The sequence below is a fragment of the Mustela nivalis genome (assembly GCF_964662115.1).
Source record: "Mustela nivalis genome assembly, chromosome: 16".
Taxonomy (NCBI): Eukaryota; Metazoa; Chordata; class Mammalia; order Carnivora; family Mustelidae; genus Mustela; species Mustela nivalis.
The window spans coordinates 57,922,593-57,939,428 of record NC_139035.1 but is presented as its reverse complement, the minus strand read 5'-3'; the positions used below and the strand labels follow the sequence as shown (position 1 = coordinate 57,939,428).

General features: G+C 43.0%; 1 protein-coding gene across 4 annotated transcripts in view; it reads right to left on the bottom strand.

Moving 5' to 3' along the window:
- The window catches only part of MARK1 (microtubule affinity regulating kinase 1), a 116,519-nt gene that overhangs the window by 10,038 nt on the left and 89,645 nt on the right, over positions 1-16,836 (bottom strand). For 3 of the 4 annotated variants that reach the window (XM_082703032.1, XM_082703033.1, XM_082703034.1), the window contains exons 10-16: positions 15,689-15,788; positions 14,528-14,640; positions 11,658-11,811; positions 11,160-11,353; positions 4,340-4,440; positions 2,899-3,063; positions 1,740-1,991 (exon numbers count right to left, since the gene is read on the bottom strand). In XM_082703032.1, coding sequence (XP_082559158.1) covers positions 1,740-1,991; positions 2,899-3,063; positions 4,340-4,440; positions 11,160-11,353; positions 11,658-11,811; positions 14,528-14,640; positions 15,689-15,788 — 1,079 coding nt within the window. The remainder of the gene's footprint in view (positions 1-1,739; positions 1,992-2,898; positions 3,064-4,339; positions 4,441-11,159; positions 11,354-11,657; positions 11,812-14,527; positions 14,641-15,688; positions 15,789-16,836) is intronic. The other variant, XM_082703035.1, reaches the window with a different exon arrangement.

Sequence of the window (16,836 nt, the reverse complement as noted above, 5' to 3'; positions counted from 1 at the left end):
GGTCCTTCGAGGTGAAGGGGAAAGGCAAGGAAACCTGCAAAGAACCAGCAAAATGGCTGGAGACGGACAGTTGGCGAGGTGGGAGGAAGACGAAGGGCCAAGCGAGCAAAACGTGTGCAGGGCGCCCCGCGCTGTGGGAAGTGCTCCTGGGGAGGGGCTCCCTCCGTCTCCCTCGCGGCTGGGCAGCGGCACCAGCAGGTCGTCCCAGGTCAGTCACGTGGCTCCACGGCCATCCTCCATCCCAGGCTCCCAACAGACTTTCTCCCTGCCACGTTCTGGCTCCGACACTCTGTCCTAAGCTCTTCTCCAGGGCTCTTGACTATGCTTCCTCTAGAATCTATGCTTTCATCGCAAAGTAAAGAGAAATATGTTACACGTTGCTTTAATGTACAATTAATAATTGAGCTTCTTGACTCAAAACCATCCTCCTTCACTTCAAAATTAATCCTGCCTTAGCCATGACTAATTAATCCTGGCTTTGAGTGGTCAGCCAAATTCCACCCAGCAGAAACTACTGCAGATCCGACCAGGACCTTGAAGACGGTCAGACAGCACTGACTGCCCTGCTGACTCTGTGGTGAGCTTCGTTCCGGCTCTTTCTCTCTCCAGGTGTCATGCTGTGTGGTCGCTGCCCACAGGGTACAACATCACCGTTGATACGGTTAGAAATCAATGTTGCACTTGAGCATTTAAAGTTTTAAATGCAGCTGGGCAGCCTGGGTAAACTGTCCATGAATAGCTCCAAGAAAAGGCGAGAGACTAAAGCTGCTGCTTCTCTTTGCAGCAAACGCTCTCTGAAATCCTAGAACACTAATAACCTGGATAATTAAGTATTTAATTAATGTTTTTTTAAAGCATGTATAATAATTTCCTCCCTAGAATTTCTACCTCCTCAAACCACTCTGTGGTATGGAGCTTTAGCTGTCCCCCACCCCCGTAGACAGTGGTGCCTTCCTGTGGCCTCGCATTCTGTGGCACGCGTTCTGCTCGCTATCACGCTATCTGCTCACACGTGTGCCCCTTCCAGGACTGCAGGCGTCTGGAGCACACAGATGTGGTCTTACTCATCTTTGTGTCCTGCTTGGCACCTAGCACAGGGCTTTGTACGTGCAGAATTTTACAGGCTTTCAGGGGGACCTGATCATAGATCAAACGGACATCCACCTGCATCGCGTTCAGCGACTTCCGTCATCAATGCGTCAGGGAACTTTTGAGAAGAGCACAACTCTGTTGGATTAGAAGTTGACTATACTCGGACTCATTCTGTTTCTGCTGGGTTTTGGTGTTAAGCTTCTATGATGTTAAATTCCGTAAGTGATCCATGGGACTCCAAAATAGAGGCTTGTTTCACAAGGAAGGAAAAAAGGGGTAAACTACACATTATTAGTGAGCGATTGAAAAGTAATCTGAAAAATATTACTTGAAGGACAAATGGAAACTCATTATTTCCTTTTTTTTTTTTTTAAATCAAGGCATTTGAGTAGGAGATAATCTGTTAAACGTATTTTTGATGTTTCCACTCTTTCCACTCTCTTTTACAGAATTTAACAATTCCTATGTTGTGCATTTTTTTCTCTGTCTCAGGGAAAAATATATCATGTCCTCCTTGATTTTCTTCTTCAAACTTCGGTCAAATGCCATGAAACCATTTTGGAAAATCACAGGAAAGGTGAAAGAAAAAACCGAGTCACCTTTGCAATTCCTCGAGGAAACAACCACCCCCGCACATCGGTACTGACCTGCGAACGAATTTGGATGTGATTTTGCTTATTATACCCGTGGATGTCCCCCTCCTGGCGTGTGCGAAGGCTCCGGGCTCGTGCGAGGGGGAGGCGGGTGGCCCGTTGTAGGCGGCGCTGCGACGCTCCCGCAGCTGCTCCCCGTGGAAAGTGCTGCGGCTTGAGCTGCCCCGGGGGAAGCGGGTGCGGTCCGGGGTGCTGGCGCTAATACTGTGAGCAGAGGGGGAGGCAGCAGGCACTCTCTGTGTCGCACTGTCGGGACAAATTAGGTTAGGTTATTCGGAATGGTGACTGAGAAAGCTTTCACTCCTTCTAAATCTACCAAAACAAAACAACAAAGCAAAACCAAGAACTACCAAGAGCTGGCCACGGCTACCTTCCCTAGGCCCTGCTTCACCTGCTCCCATTAGAGATGCACGGGGGTCACCGCACTGAGGGGAGAGGGACGACATTTCAGTTCAAAACGAAACGCCTTTTAGGGAAATATGGTTATTAAAGATGAAGAAGTTATTGAAACAGGGATCCAAACACTTCAGAATTTAAACCACTCGGGACTGTGGAACACGAATGTTCTTCATCAAAAGGCATCTGAATAGAACCATTTCGTATTCACAGTGCAGGCCTGGGGGACAATGTGAGGCTCCGTGACCCCGCTGATGTAACCCTTTGACTAACAATGCTTCTGAACTTCAGAAATCCTAACATAGACAAATACTGGAAAAATGGACATATCATTTTAAACCTAAAAGGGTTCTTTGAGATCATCTGTTTCCCTGATAGAGAAAAAAAAAAAGTCAATTTCATTAAAAAAAAAAAGTAACTGGCAGCATCTAGGGTTACCCAGAGGTCTCCATTCCCAGTCTCTTGTAGCTCTGTTTTTACACCATAAAAATTCAATTTACCTGAATGATAAATTGGGCAGCAATCCTTTATAGGTGGATTTAAAACAAAATCTTTAAAGAAAATTCCTTTAGGAAATGATTTAAATCATATGCAACATTTTTGAAAACAGGTAGGGTGTGGTGTGTTTAGGTTCTAATTCAACTTTTCCCCCTGCTACAGACACTGAATCTTCCTGGAACGCTCTCGATGTGATGGTGCTTATCGTATATTTTTGTAAGCCGCTATGTTCGGATACGCAATGCACCCAGCACGTTACCCGGGCCGGTAAGCTTCAGAGCCGTCTTTAATGGTTGGCAGTGTGACTTTAATAGGATGGCCAGAAGTGGACATGGACTTCTGGTGGCGGGGTCGTGCTGAGGGGATGGTGGGAGCCACAGCAGAGCCTGCAGAGGATATGCTACTGGCGGACATCTCCGTAAGGCTTTCGACAGAAAACAGTTGAGAAGACCATAGAAATGTAAAAGAGAAGAGAAATGGCAGTTTACTTAAATTTAAGAGATAGATTTTTAAAATCTAAATTGACTACACCTTTCATGACTGAGACACTTAAAAGAAATTAAATTAGTGGCATTATTAACTAACCAATATTCTTGCCAAAAACGTACAGAGTGAATTTACCACTACCTTCCATGGAAAAGATCCTGTACACGCTTGCTCTGTAACTGTGAATCTGAGAAGGACAATGAAATTACTCTCATGATCGGAGACCTTTTTCACTTTTCAAGAGCCATTGTTTGGCAGAACGTGTTGCTGTGGTTTGTTGTCCCTTACACAGTAAGAATTCATAATTACGACAAATACTGTCTCTGGAAACATCATGAGAACACTTTCAGCTCGTTCTACTCATCAATTAACTGTGGTACGTTAAAGGAGCTGCAGATCAGGACTGAGGAAGGGAGAAGGAGTGAAGTCAGAAATCAGTCCCCAAGTCCTTTTCTAGCTTAAAGGATCTTAGGTGCGAGGGAGATACATTTACCTCTGTACGCTCCATAATCACACTTCCTTCACGTGTCTATTATCTGGGAGGAGCAAATGTTAAGCATAGTCTGTCCCCTCCACTGACATGACGACAGACGGAGCTAAGACCAGAATTTTATGAGAACAGGCTCCCTGCCCTTTTGTACTATATATAGATGAAGAGCCCTTAAAACTCACAAGGAAAAGCAGCTAAATTTTAAAAATAACAAACATACTATGATTTGTCCTTATTTAAAATAAAACATATTGAGGTTTCCATGGTTCTCAACGATCGGCTAAAACGGCCACATTTCTTTAAAGGCAGGAAAAGGAGACCTCCATGGTTTGGACACGACAATGGCGTGACGGGAGGGGAGGGGCAAGGAGGGAAGGCTAAAAAAAAAAAGTAAAGTAAAAGATAAAAAGGAAGCAGCAGGTATATAATAAGACAGATTAAGACGATCAGGTCAGGAGGGGATAATCTGTTTTATCACACCGAAATATTTACTACCAGGCTTCACGCAGCAGTCAGACCACAGGTTAAGAGATTTACCGTCCGTTTTCCCTAAGCACGCTCCCATCCTGGTACAGAAGGGGAGACGCCTTAGCGAGAACGGCTGGCTGCAGCTATAGCCTCTAGCAGTCCCCTTGCTCTCGACCCATGAGCTACAGGTGTTCCAGCAAGAGCAGTAATGCACGACGACAGCGACGCAGGCCGCACGTGACGCAGTGACAGTTACCTGCTGTCCTTTCCATTCTGCAGTGCCGCGTATCGATCTGTGGTCCTCTCGCACACATACGTGTTCCTTCTTGCCATGCTACCTCCCGGATATACATTGCTCTTTAAGAAGGAAAGAAAAAACCCATCTTAATATTCTAACTGTAGCTGTGGAAAGTCAAAGAAATGAATTTAGGAGGCAAAGGACTTTGGAAAAAAAAGAAAAAAACCCCGTCGGAGAATGTTCATTTGTCAGACCTTACATGACCAAGCTAATCTCACACCAGTCTCTCTCTCAGTTACACGGCAGGAGTGACCGGCAAAGCACGACAAGCTCATGATGGTTTTTTAGCTTGTCGTCCTGCAGCAGCAGTGAGCAGCTGTTTGGAAGCAATGAGAAAGCGATTTTTATTTTCTTCCCTATAAGCTGGCGGTAGGGAGAAGGGCAGGGGAGTGGTACAGGCAGCTCTGTGGGGCCAGGAGCAAGAGACGACGCCACAAGAAATACAATCACAGACCGGAAACCTGCGGCAGTGACAGCGGTGGCCACAAGCTTGCAGGCTGCCACTCTTCACCTGCTCACGGAGCCCCCACAGCCCACAGTAACGTTAAGGAGACGCGGTCTCCCGGGTCAGAGGCGTGCCCGGCTGCGGCCACCAGCACCAATGGCATGCCGGGCCTCGGAAAACTCCCTCACTGCAGGTTTAGGCCAGGAGGCAAGCCAAGTGTGAGCAGCTCCGGAGCAAAGAGAATAAGCGAAGACAGACAGCATCTCCTTACCACGCACACAACCACTGATCTGGAACCTCCGCTGCTGTGCCTGCCAAAGTCTTGACTAGTTACCAGTACTAGTTACCAGTACTAAACCATATGGGCATGATCTCGAAATGGGACGCATGTTCTTCTGTTTAATCCTTACTCCAACAGAAAAAAAAAAATTCCCTATTCCTGGCTAATTTGGCTTTCACTGTTCTCTGAAACACATAACGAACTTAAACTTTGTTGAATCATAAGAGCTAGGATGTCTCGACTAAGTTTGGAGGAGAAAAAAAGCCTCCTATAAACAAAATTGTTTAAGTGCAGATTTCAAACTTTTTTCAACGGCCTAGGTTCCTGAATGGAAGGAAATTTGTCACCATTTACATAAAAAACACAAAAGCGGGGCACCTGGGTGGCTCAGTGGGTTAAAGCCTCTGCCTTCGGCTTGGGTAGTGATCCCAGTGTCCTGGGATTGAGCCCCTCGTTGGGCTCTCTGCTTGGTGGGGAGCCTGCTTCCCTCCTCTCTCTCTGCCTGCCTCTCTGTCTACTTGTGATCTCTGTCAAATAAATAAATAAAATCTTAAAAAAAACACAAAAGCTTTAAAAGTGTGGTAGCAGAAGAGAGTAAGATCATTAAGAACATTTTTTAGACTGTCCACGTTAAATGAAGGCAAAGAAGCCAGTTTATTCTGGAGAGATCCATTATGAAACTAGCTTGTGGCAAGTTCTTAAACTTATTTTAGATAATTTCATTGTTTTGGCTAAACTGCCATCTGAGTAACCTAACCATGAACAAATTCCTGGTCAATTCCTTCTGGTCACTTGCAGTAACACTACTTTGCTTCTCAAAGTGCGATAGGTGACCAGTTTCTCTTTCAAGACTGCCTTCCGGGTTCGCCGTTCTCCCGCACCACCTCCCTTCCATTGTCCCTTGGCTGCCAGCGACACTCAGATGGAGCACCCCCGCCCCCGGGAAACAGGGCCTAGGATCATGTAAAAGTTGCAGAGCACAGTCTCGCTGACCCCATGTGACAGACGTGCATCTATAAAATTAACTTTTAGAAGTGGCCTTCAGTGAGGCTCTGTTTAGGATCTAGGGACTAGATCTAAAACCATCCTCGCAGACCCCTAAACTCTTGGCTTGGAAACTGTCCTAAAGTGGATATACACATTTTTCTGATTTTCCCAAGAAACCAGGCCTGTGTAGACAACTTCTCTGAGCCCATTTCATACTAACGTGATTTTATATAATTATACTATGATTATTAGGAAAATGTTTTATACTATAATTATGGCACTCTCAGCCTAAGTCTCCCAGAAAGAAGTATCTCCTTCCCTTTGTTTTTTTTTTTAAAGAAGGGGATTGATAGTATTTTTTACAGGATGCAAAATCTTGTAGTTTTTCTTATTTACATATGTGATAAATAATATTGAAAAACAAATTTACAAGTTTTATCGTCTTTTTGATGAAGGAATAACGTAATATATTTGCAACTTCAAAACTCAACATCTGGCCTCCGAGTTTCTAGGTTAGCGAAGAGCTTACCATCGACTCCTACATGCAAGATTTCTGGATGGGAATTTCTCGAAGGCAAAAATACTAAGTTTGTTCTTCCTGCGTATTACTGTGGAAAGACCCCTAAGGTCTCGCACAAACAGAAACACTCCCATCATTTAGAGTCTGTAATGTTGTGGGTGAGAACAATAGAAGAGATGATCACCAACAAATTTCACCAAGCAACGACTACATCTAGTAACTACTTACCTCAGAACTCCCCCCCAACTGTCGTCATCACCCTTAAGTCACACGGTAGACTACTGTTAAGTCATACTGTCAACAGAATCATACTTAGAAATAAGAGCTTTTACCATTGATTGAAAAAGGTTCCTGATTTTATAAACATTAAATGCACTGTTGAACTATATCATCTACTAACTTCTCTATCCCTCTTTTCCATCAGAAAGTAAAAAGCCATCAGACGGGAGGTGGGTAGGGGGATGGGTTAGATAGGTGATGGGGATTAAGGGGGGCACCTGTGATGAGTACCACGTGTTGCGTGGAAAAAAAAGTGAAAACCCACATCATCCCATTAGAGTGGATTACATATTTTCTATTATACTCCATTTATAGACAAATAATAGAGTCACTGGTAAAATGTTTTTTTTTTAATTAATATTTTATAATACGACAGAGCCTGGATTATAAATGCTCAAGTTCCTTTCTTTTAGACATTACCTCAAAGAAAAGAGATTAAAGCTGTGTATTTGGCTTTTGTACTTTGGGGTCAGCAAACTTTTTCTGTGAGGAGTCAGATGACAAACATTTTACACTCTGCAGGCCGCGCCATCAATGTCACCCGTAGTCTGGGAAATGCAAATTAAAAACAAAAGGGTATACTTTTTTGTTTTTTTGCCCCTCAGGCAAAGACTTTTAAAGATCAATAATATCCAGTTGTTGATAAAGCTTGTGGAGATATAATGACTCTCTGATTATTCCAACCATTAAAATTACCTTGGCAGTATTTATTAAAAATTTAAATGAGCCGATTCCAAGGATACACACAGAGCCAGGAGCGTCCATTAGCACAAGTTAGTGCCGTGGCTCTGGAGAGGGCATGGGAGCGAGGGTGGAGGCTTACACACTCCAGGGGACCATGGGCCACACGGACTGAGGAGGGGGGTGAGCCACCTGAGATAAACGTGTCACCCAGAAACCAGATTCTGAGAATGTATATAACAGAAATGCAATAATAACCTAAGTGTACGAGAACAAACTTCCTGAAAAACTGAAAACTCTGAATATTCCACAAATAGCTGAAAAATTATGATAGCACGGCTATTAATACAGAGGAAATAAGGCGCTGGTCTTAAGAGGAGATCTAAGTGTTCTGATGTAAAAGGACCTGGTAATATTATTTGTGAGAAAAATTAAAATGTAACAGGGTATGATCTCATTTTACGAAAAAATAAATCCTGTATGTACATATATATTCATTTATGTTTTCTTTAAAAAGGAGATTCTATGAAGGAATTCATCCCAAACGACAACACTAGTTATATCGGAAGGTGAGACTAGAAGGTAAGGGATGGGAAAGGGTAAACTATTAATTTTTACCTGAGATGCTTCTAAACTGTTAAAATTAAACAAGATATATTATTTTGGTTTCTCATATTGTCAAAATTAACACAGCAAATTAAGATAAATTTCGTACTAAGTGGCTCAGAACAAAATTTCTCTACCAGAATCTCCAGGCTTATATTTTTATTTCTTAAAGATGATAACTACGAGTGGCATAATTAACTGGAATTTAAACCAAGGTCTTAGTTTTCATACTTCTTTAAGTTCATAAATATGTTGGGAACAGCCACTAAGTGCCTCAGCACTACTGGTTCTGAGGAAGCTACCATGTCCACATACAACGCGAGATTATAAGTAAGGGGAGATAAGGTTTACATGGGGAAGCAACAGGGAATGATACAAGACTGCGTACAACGAAGGGCTAAGGGATGTGCTACAACAATCAGAAACACTGATGAGATCTGGAGCTTTCAGTCACAGAAGGCTCGACCCAGGAGATGGGGCTTGAAACGATCTGCAAAAATGGCATTTTCATAATGGGGGCGACCTTCAGACAAGAGCAGCACATAAAAAGAGGGGTAGAAAGAGGCAGCTGAGTACGTCCCTGGGAAACTAAGACCAGCCTGAGATGAAGGACAGCTTGCTATAGCAAGTGGCACCAAACAGGGGACCAAATTCTTTCTTTCTGCATGGTGGGGTAATGATGCCCCAGAAACTGTCCTCTGGCTAATGTTTAGATAAAGGAAAATGATGGCCTGCCTAGGAAAATTACTTTTCTAAGTGATGTCTCAGACTCTGTGAAGTTGGCAGGTAGAGGGGGTTGTCTTTACCAGTTCTGAAAATGGGTATGCACACCCATTTCAGAGTCTAGGAGGCGATAATCAAATCCCATATTTTTAAAAAAGATATGGTTTCAATGAACTACATAAAACAGTGGGTGCTTGGGAGTTGAACTCAGTTGCAACTAAGGTTGTGTTAGGCTTTCTGGTTTTTTTTTTCCTTTTCTTTTCCTACTTTCCATAGGCTCAATCAAATTTTTTTCTTCTGTTAGTTTAAAAGTTATAGATTCTATTTTTATTCTTATGTTGTTTGCCCTTAAGTCCCTGAACTCATGTGTGCTTAGCGCTAGTGAGTCTTTTTTTTCTTTTTTTCTTTTTTTTAATTTTATTTATTTATTTGACAGAGAGAGAGATCACAAATAGGCAGAGAGACAGACAGAGAGAGAGTTGAGGAGAAGCAGGCTCCCTGCTGAGCAGAGAGCCCCATGCGGGACTCGATCCCAGGCCCCTGGGATCATGACCTGAGCCGAAGGCAGAGGCTTAACCCACTGAGCCACCCAGGCGCCCCTCTGAGTTTTTAAACTTACCGCACTCTTCCCATCTTCTGTGAACAAGGCGTACGCTCTTCTTCCTTTAACACCCACCCCACCCCTACTTCCTAGGTAGTGTCCAGAACACTGGTCCTAAATTTTCATTCTTTTTTCTTTTTTTTTTGCGTATGCTACCACATACATACCTGAATAACTTATCTGATCGTTTTCAACTCCATATATTTTATGGCACCTCTCCAGATCCACTTCTCTTCTTGTAAGAGCGCAGCGCTCCTCAAACCATACAGTGCTAACAAATGAGTCCCTATGTAGTAAGACTGGACGTATTTTACGCCAAAGAGTGTGCTTATCATACCTTCACATTTAAATGACAGTTAGGCTAGATATAAAATTCTGAGTTCAATGTGATTTTCTTTGAGTGCTTAAAAAATACTGTTCCATGTATCTCCCTGAATCCATGTTACTGTTGAGTAATTTGAGGTCAGTCTTAATTTTGTTCCTGTTAAAGGTCATCTGCTGTCTCATCCTGGAAACCTTCTAGAAGATTTGTTTTTGGTGTGTGTATGTTCCACTTTAATGGGTGCAGGAGTAGGTTTTTCTTCTGGCTTTCTGAGTCTTATTTATTTATTTGAAAGAGTGAGTGAGCAAGGGGTGGGTGGAGCAGAGGGAGAGAGAGAGAAAAAAATCTCTCTCACAGAGCCTGATGCAGGGCTCAAGCTCATGGCCCTATGATAATGACCTGAAACCAAGACTTGAAACTTAACTGACTGAGCTACCCACAGCCCTCTGAATCTTTCTAAGTTTTTTCATCTTTCCTTGTTATTACTTGTTCAAGTATTTCTTCCCCTTCACTGTGTGCTCTTTCCCTTCTAAACTCCTATTATCCAGATGTTTCCAATTCTACTTCTATCCTTAGTATATCTTAGTTTTTTCTTTTGTATTTTCTTTTTATTCTTTCCTGCTGTTTTACAAGAGAAGGCTCCAATCTATCTTCTAGCTCCCATTATATAATTTCTACAGTTTGCCGTTTTTTTGTGTTTAAGATTTATTTATTATTTTTGAGATAGAGTGTATGCACACAAGTGGGAGAAGGGGCAGAGGCAGGGAGAGAGAGTAAGCAGACTCTCCGTTCAGCAGGGACCCCAACGTGGGGCTCAATCCCAGGACTCCGAGATCATGACCTGAGCCGAAATCCAGAGTCGGATGCTCAACTGACTGAACCATCTGGGCGCCCCTACAAATTTGCTGTTTTGAGTGAATACTAAGAGCTAACTTCATAAATTAATCATTCATGGAGTCTGCCTTCATTGAACTGCTTATTTGTAAATATAAAATTAAATGCACCAATGTAGTTCTAAGTAAATGTTACAAACAGGAAAAATGAGGCAGGAAAGTTTAATGTACCATTTCACAGTGAGGTTTTTAAATATTACTTTGAGGTAAGTGTTATTTTAAGAATTCATATTTTATATTTTTGCTCTTAAAATGCAATATGTGCATTTTAAAGAAGCTTGGCCTCCTTTGCATGTTATTTAAATGTATGACTCACTTTAAAATTTTGAAACGTGTTTTTAGAAAAAGATAAAACGTGTTTCAAAGATTGTACAAAAAAAAAAAAAAAATCCGACAACAAATAACTCCAGCAAACTGCGAGATGCCCGGAGAATTACTCACACTTGGAACAGTTGAAGACTTTTTCCTTTCCGGCCCCGCCAGAGGGCTCGCAGTCATCTCGCTCTTTGACCCCACCGTGGTGCTGCCGAGTTTGCGAGCTAGGTCTTTATCCCACTCCTCCTTCTGGTCACTCTCCACGCTGTTAGCCTGAGGCCTTTTGGTATATGATACGGCAGGGGGAATGGATGGACCAGCTACAACAGAATTAAAGAGCATAATTAGCTGAAAATCAACTGACACAGTTTCTCCTCACGAACAAAAACTCTAAATTAAAAATACCTTTATTTGCATATTTTCTACTTGGTACTAACATTAAACTGTTTGATTACAAAAATTAGGTCAGTCCCTGAAAAGGGGATTGTATTAATGGTGCAGTAAGTAATATAGATCTGTGATAATGGATGACGCAAGCACATAGAGACGTGACTGCACAATGCTCGGTGAGCACAAGTTTGGGGAGGACTGGTCTGGCTTCTCGCTTATTGGACTTTCCCCCACCATGATCGCTGAAACGCCGCTGCTTCTGGTTTGCGGAGATGCTCCGCTGGACCTTCAGGTGAGCTGGGGACTGAAGGCTGCTGTTGTTCAGGTCACTGCTGGGCCGTGACCTCGGACACAAGCTTCCGCTGGACAATGATTCACCACCTTCAAACTACAAGAAGAAGACAGCGCATAAAGATTTTATTTATTTGAGAGAGAGAGAGAGAGAGAGAGACAGAGCACAAGCAGGAGTGGGGAGTGGCAGAGGCAGAGGGAGAAGCAGTCTCTCTGCCGAGCACGGAGCCCTACACGGGACTCGATCCCAGGACCCTGGGGTCAGGACCTGAGCTGAAGGCAGATGCTTAACTGACTGAGCCACCCAGGTGCCCCTGCACAAAAATTTAAAAATAAAAATGTTTATGCAAATAATATGCACTCCTGCTTGATGTTTGAATCTATTCCAAGCCACATAAAGAATAATCAGAACTGGGGGGAAAAAAAAAGTCTGGATACAAAACTGCAAGCTGGTGACCGGTGGGGGAGCGAACTGGCTGTGTGCTTCTGTGAGTGCCCGGGCACGTCTGTGATCTCACACTGATGGCTTTGGAGCCTTAGTTTAGTCAAAACACCAAATAAGAGCTACCAATTACTGAATGGCTATTATGTAACAGGCACCCTGCTAAGTATGTCAGGGCAAGGGTGCTGGTGTCTATTAACCTCAACTTCACAGATGGAAAAACTGCAGTTCAGAGAATGAAGGGACATCTTTTGGGATTCCAACTCAGGCATAACTGGGATTCAAACTTAGGATAAAATCTACAATTTTCTACCATATTTACGGAGCAAAACTGGGTTTGTTGGCTCTGATTAAAAACTACATCTATTCAGATAAGCACAGTAAATTGGGCTTTGACACACTACCCTCTCCTCTTAACATTAAATATGTTTGTTGCTGGCAACTTCTCACAGAATCACCGGCATCCCAATGGAAAAATCTAAATTCGTATGTAAAGATACTCATGGCAAATAGCAAAGTAATCTTGATGATGAAACTGGTAATAGATAACACACAGTAATGTGCCAGGAACTGTTTGTTCTAAGCACGGTGGAAATATTAATTCATTTAAGCCTCTCGATGACCCCCAGAGCTAAGTACTATTCACTATCCTCATTTCGGGGACCAGGGAGCTGAAGCACAGAGAAATTAAGGACCGCGCCCAAGCTGCGCAGTCAGCGGCTGTGCTGGGCTGGGGGCGGGGCGACTCAGACCCAGGGAACCCGGCTCCGAAGTTCAGGCTCTTACTACTTGGAGTAGCCTCATTAGTTTATACTCACACGATTCAAAGTTCATTTTAATTCACACCTGGGTGGGTTGTACACTTGTAATGCTATGGCTTCTTTTATATTTAAATTAATAGGAAAATTAAAGATCTAAGGAGTGAAATCTAAAGGCTAAGTAGAAACAGGTCAAAGACTTCAGAAATAATGGTTTGTACTACTTCCCACTTCTTAAAATTCTCTTGATTTGGCTTCTTATGATACCACTTCTCCAACCATCAGGGCCTCCACGGAGCCCCCCTCCTCCTCTGGAACCACAGTGCCCACCGGGTAGGGCCTGAGAGGGTGACAGGCATTAACTCGAGTGGAGTCCTCAGAGCAGCTGCTGGCGCGAATGGTGTGCTCCTCTGACCACAGCTCCCAAACCTATTAATGCTGCTCGGGTCACTCCCTCCAAGCCCGCTCTGTGTATCCAATGTATCCAAACGTCTCCTGAACAGCTCCACCCAACAGGAAATCTCAAGTTCAATCATCCCAAACAGAATGAACTTCCCATCTTCCCCTGGAAATCCACTCTTTTCATATCCTGGCAAATACATCTTACAAAACCAGTCACCCGTGCTGGAAACCTGAAGGTCTCTCACACCCTCACTTCCAAAGGTTACACGTCCTGTTAAATCTCGCCGCGGTGGGTGCCTGTCCTGCTCTACACCGCAGAGATACCGTGCCTGCCCTGGGCCAGGGCCGCGGCACCGGTACCACACCGCTGACTGCGCAGCTCCCCTCCAGACCCAGGGCTCCCCGAGAGCACGGACTTTCTTCTCTTCCTGGGTGCAGTACACAGCGTGGTTTCCAGGACAGAACAGACCCAATAAATGTCAGCTGAATGTACTGCCTCACTAACAGTTACTATCTAATTAAAAATAATTTCAGCCCATTTCTATAAAATGCCTCCCACAGCTGTCTAATCGTTAACAAACTGTCCATGTGCTCGGCTCTGTTCTTGACTCTCAATTTATACCTTTATATTTGCTGTCCCAAAGGATCACTTGCTTTTATGGTTCAACCACCATCTGCACACAGTTACTTCCTGAATCTATCTCCTTATTAGAGATCTCTCCTGGCCTTGAGAATTCCCAACTGCCAGTACCAAAGCCACTTGACGTTCTACAAGGCAAAATATCCCCAAACGGCCTTTTCCTAGTCCCATGTTTTTAAAATCATCTCAGACGTCTATTTTGTCTTAAACGCCATCCTTCCCTCTGTTTTGGTCACTGTGTTTTCTGCACACCCAGAATGACCACGTTAGCTGTGGCAGGACTGCGGCTTGGGGACACAACTCCAGGGGAGCTCATTCTCAAAGACGGGACGGTGTGAGCCTCTCAGAGCTAAGCAGAGCATGTGGTCGGCTCTTTCAGAGCAGAATCTCCCCGGGTACTTGGAAATGAGACCAGTTTGTAACTTAGCATCTTGAGTTTGAATTCTGAAAGTAAGACTGTTAGGCTCTTTATATTATTTCTGAGATACCACATAGAATAAAGGTGTTTTATCTTAGCTGTCACTTGTCGCAAGAAATAATTAACATTAATCTAAAAAGGTAAAGAACTTACTTCAGGTGGTTTTCTACCTAGAAGAATATAAGTAGCCATAATTTCATCATATTTCTGATTTATTAAGGCGTCATTTATCTCATCTCGAGCGAAACCCATGGTGACCATGATGTCTAGAAATTAAAAAAAAAAGCAATTTTTCTGAAAATGGGTTTATTTTTGTAAACAAATTAACACATAAGCAAGCTTGCCAACATAAAATATGAAAACTAAATTTTGAAATGTTAAAGTATAATGTAACTGTAAAAACTTCTGGATCATTAATATACAGATACTGCATAATTAGATCTTATATATTGATAATTTTTCATGCAGGAACTATCTGTATCATGGGATCCATGCTCACGGCAGGTCTGTGACTCAGCACCTAATGCATTCCTGAGTTGACTGCCTTAGTCCAGCCACAGACACACCACCTGTGACACAAAATCCCTTCTCTTTCTATCTCTTAACACACTCTCAGCCACGCATAGTGTGTTTTCTCTCAACTCTTAACAATTTCTGCTTTCTGATATGAAGGCAGGTTGACTCTTCTTTGGAAGGCTTGAATTCCACGGTTGGTCTGACTGGATTCCAAACACTCTAGAATCGCAAGCCTTCCCTGGGACCTCTGCTCTTCAGTCGGAGGGGAAAAGCAGAGATGACCCAGGTGTGAGTCTCTGACAGCTTTGGTAATGGAGAGAGAAATGCAGGGAACAGGCTGGAAGCAGAGCGCCCGGCGAGGTGTGGGAGGAAGCACCCTGCCGAGACACCGGAAAATCGAGAGGGAGAGCCACAGTGTTCACCCTTTCAGCTCCAGGGCCTCCACATTTCCGGCTAAGATACATGCTCTGTTTTGCAGCTACTTAACAGTCTGATCCGTGCTGATACTTAAACAGTCATTCCTCCTGTTAGGAATGGCTGAAAGAAAACAACCAGGTTCATCCACATTATTTTAATTTTTATATCACTGGTGTCAACCACTGAATTGGATTATAACATAAAAGCAGATAAACTTGAAATCTGTAATGTTTGGTGTCTGTTGATGGAAAGAAAAGATGACAATGCAAGTATTTTTCAAATAAAAATTGTTTTCTATTTATATTTTAAAAACCTATTTTGGTAGACGACCGGTCTCTTCTAGCATAGGGCCAGCACATCTCACACTGTTTAAATACTTACCTATTCTTTTCGTGTCATTGAAATCTGGTTCAGGCTCAGTATATGGCTTTAGCTCTTCTTCCTCATGACCAACATTCATCCACCGATCTTTCATTATTTGCTAGGAAATAAACTTTACATTATGTTTGGCCAATCAGAACATTCCACCATTGACTTTAGCTCTATTTTAGTAAATGTGCAATTAATTGCTTTGCTCAATGAGAACCATGATATCTTCTGTCTAAAGTTATTTTCCTAATTGATTAGCAGGCCATCAAGTGGTGTAGGACTTTGGGACACACTTACATATCTTACAACAAGTACAACTATCATCCTGCACACTCACCGAATGTATCCATTCAAATAACTTGCTGCCCATGTTCCTTGAAAAGGAGTATCTTCTCATTTAACCTAAGGACCTAATGATTTCAACCTCTCCTTCATAGTATTACATTCAGATGGGACTGTTCCTTTTTGCCAAATATACAAATACCTGTATTTTAAAATCACCATTTGTTAAGACATTAGGAAAGCAGAGATCATGGGGTGTGGAAGAAGTGAGGCTTAGTCAGTAAAGACAGCTCAGAGAAGATGGAAGGGGAGAATGGTCAAAATGGAAGCCTAGAGTCGGGGATGAGCAGGAATCAGGATGAAGACCGGGACGGATGTGAATTACAAGAGTCACATTTAAGTGAGGTTGTGAAATGAGAGTCAGTCCCAGGTTGTTAAAAAGCAACCTAGTGGAGGCATCCAATGGAATGGAAACATATTCACAACCATATATCTGATAAGGGGTTAATAATATATATGTACGGAAAATCCTACAACTCAGGAACAACAAAACTGCCTGATTTAAAAAAAAGGGCAAAGGACTTAAATAGATATTTCTCCAAAAGAATACATACCAAGGGCCAAAAAGCACATGAAAAGATGCTAACATCACTAATCATCAGGGAAATAAAAACCACGACGAGGTATCACACGTCCTGTCTGTTAGGATGGCTACTATCGAAAAAGATGAAAATAATCGGCATGGGTGAGCACGTGAAGAACCCGGACCCCCTGTGCACTGCTGGGGTGGCTCGAATGATGTCTCTGCTTCTGTAAACAGTATGAGGGTCCCTCAAAATATTGAACAGAACTATAGACATGAGCAAGTAATTCCGTCT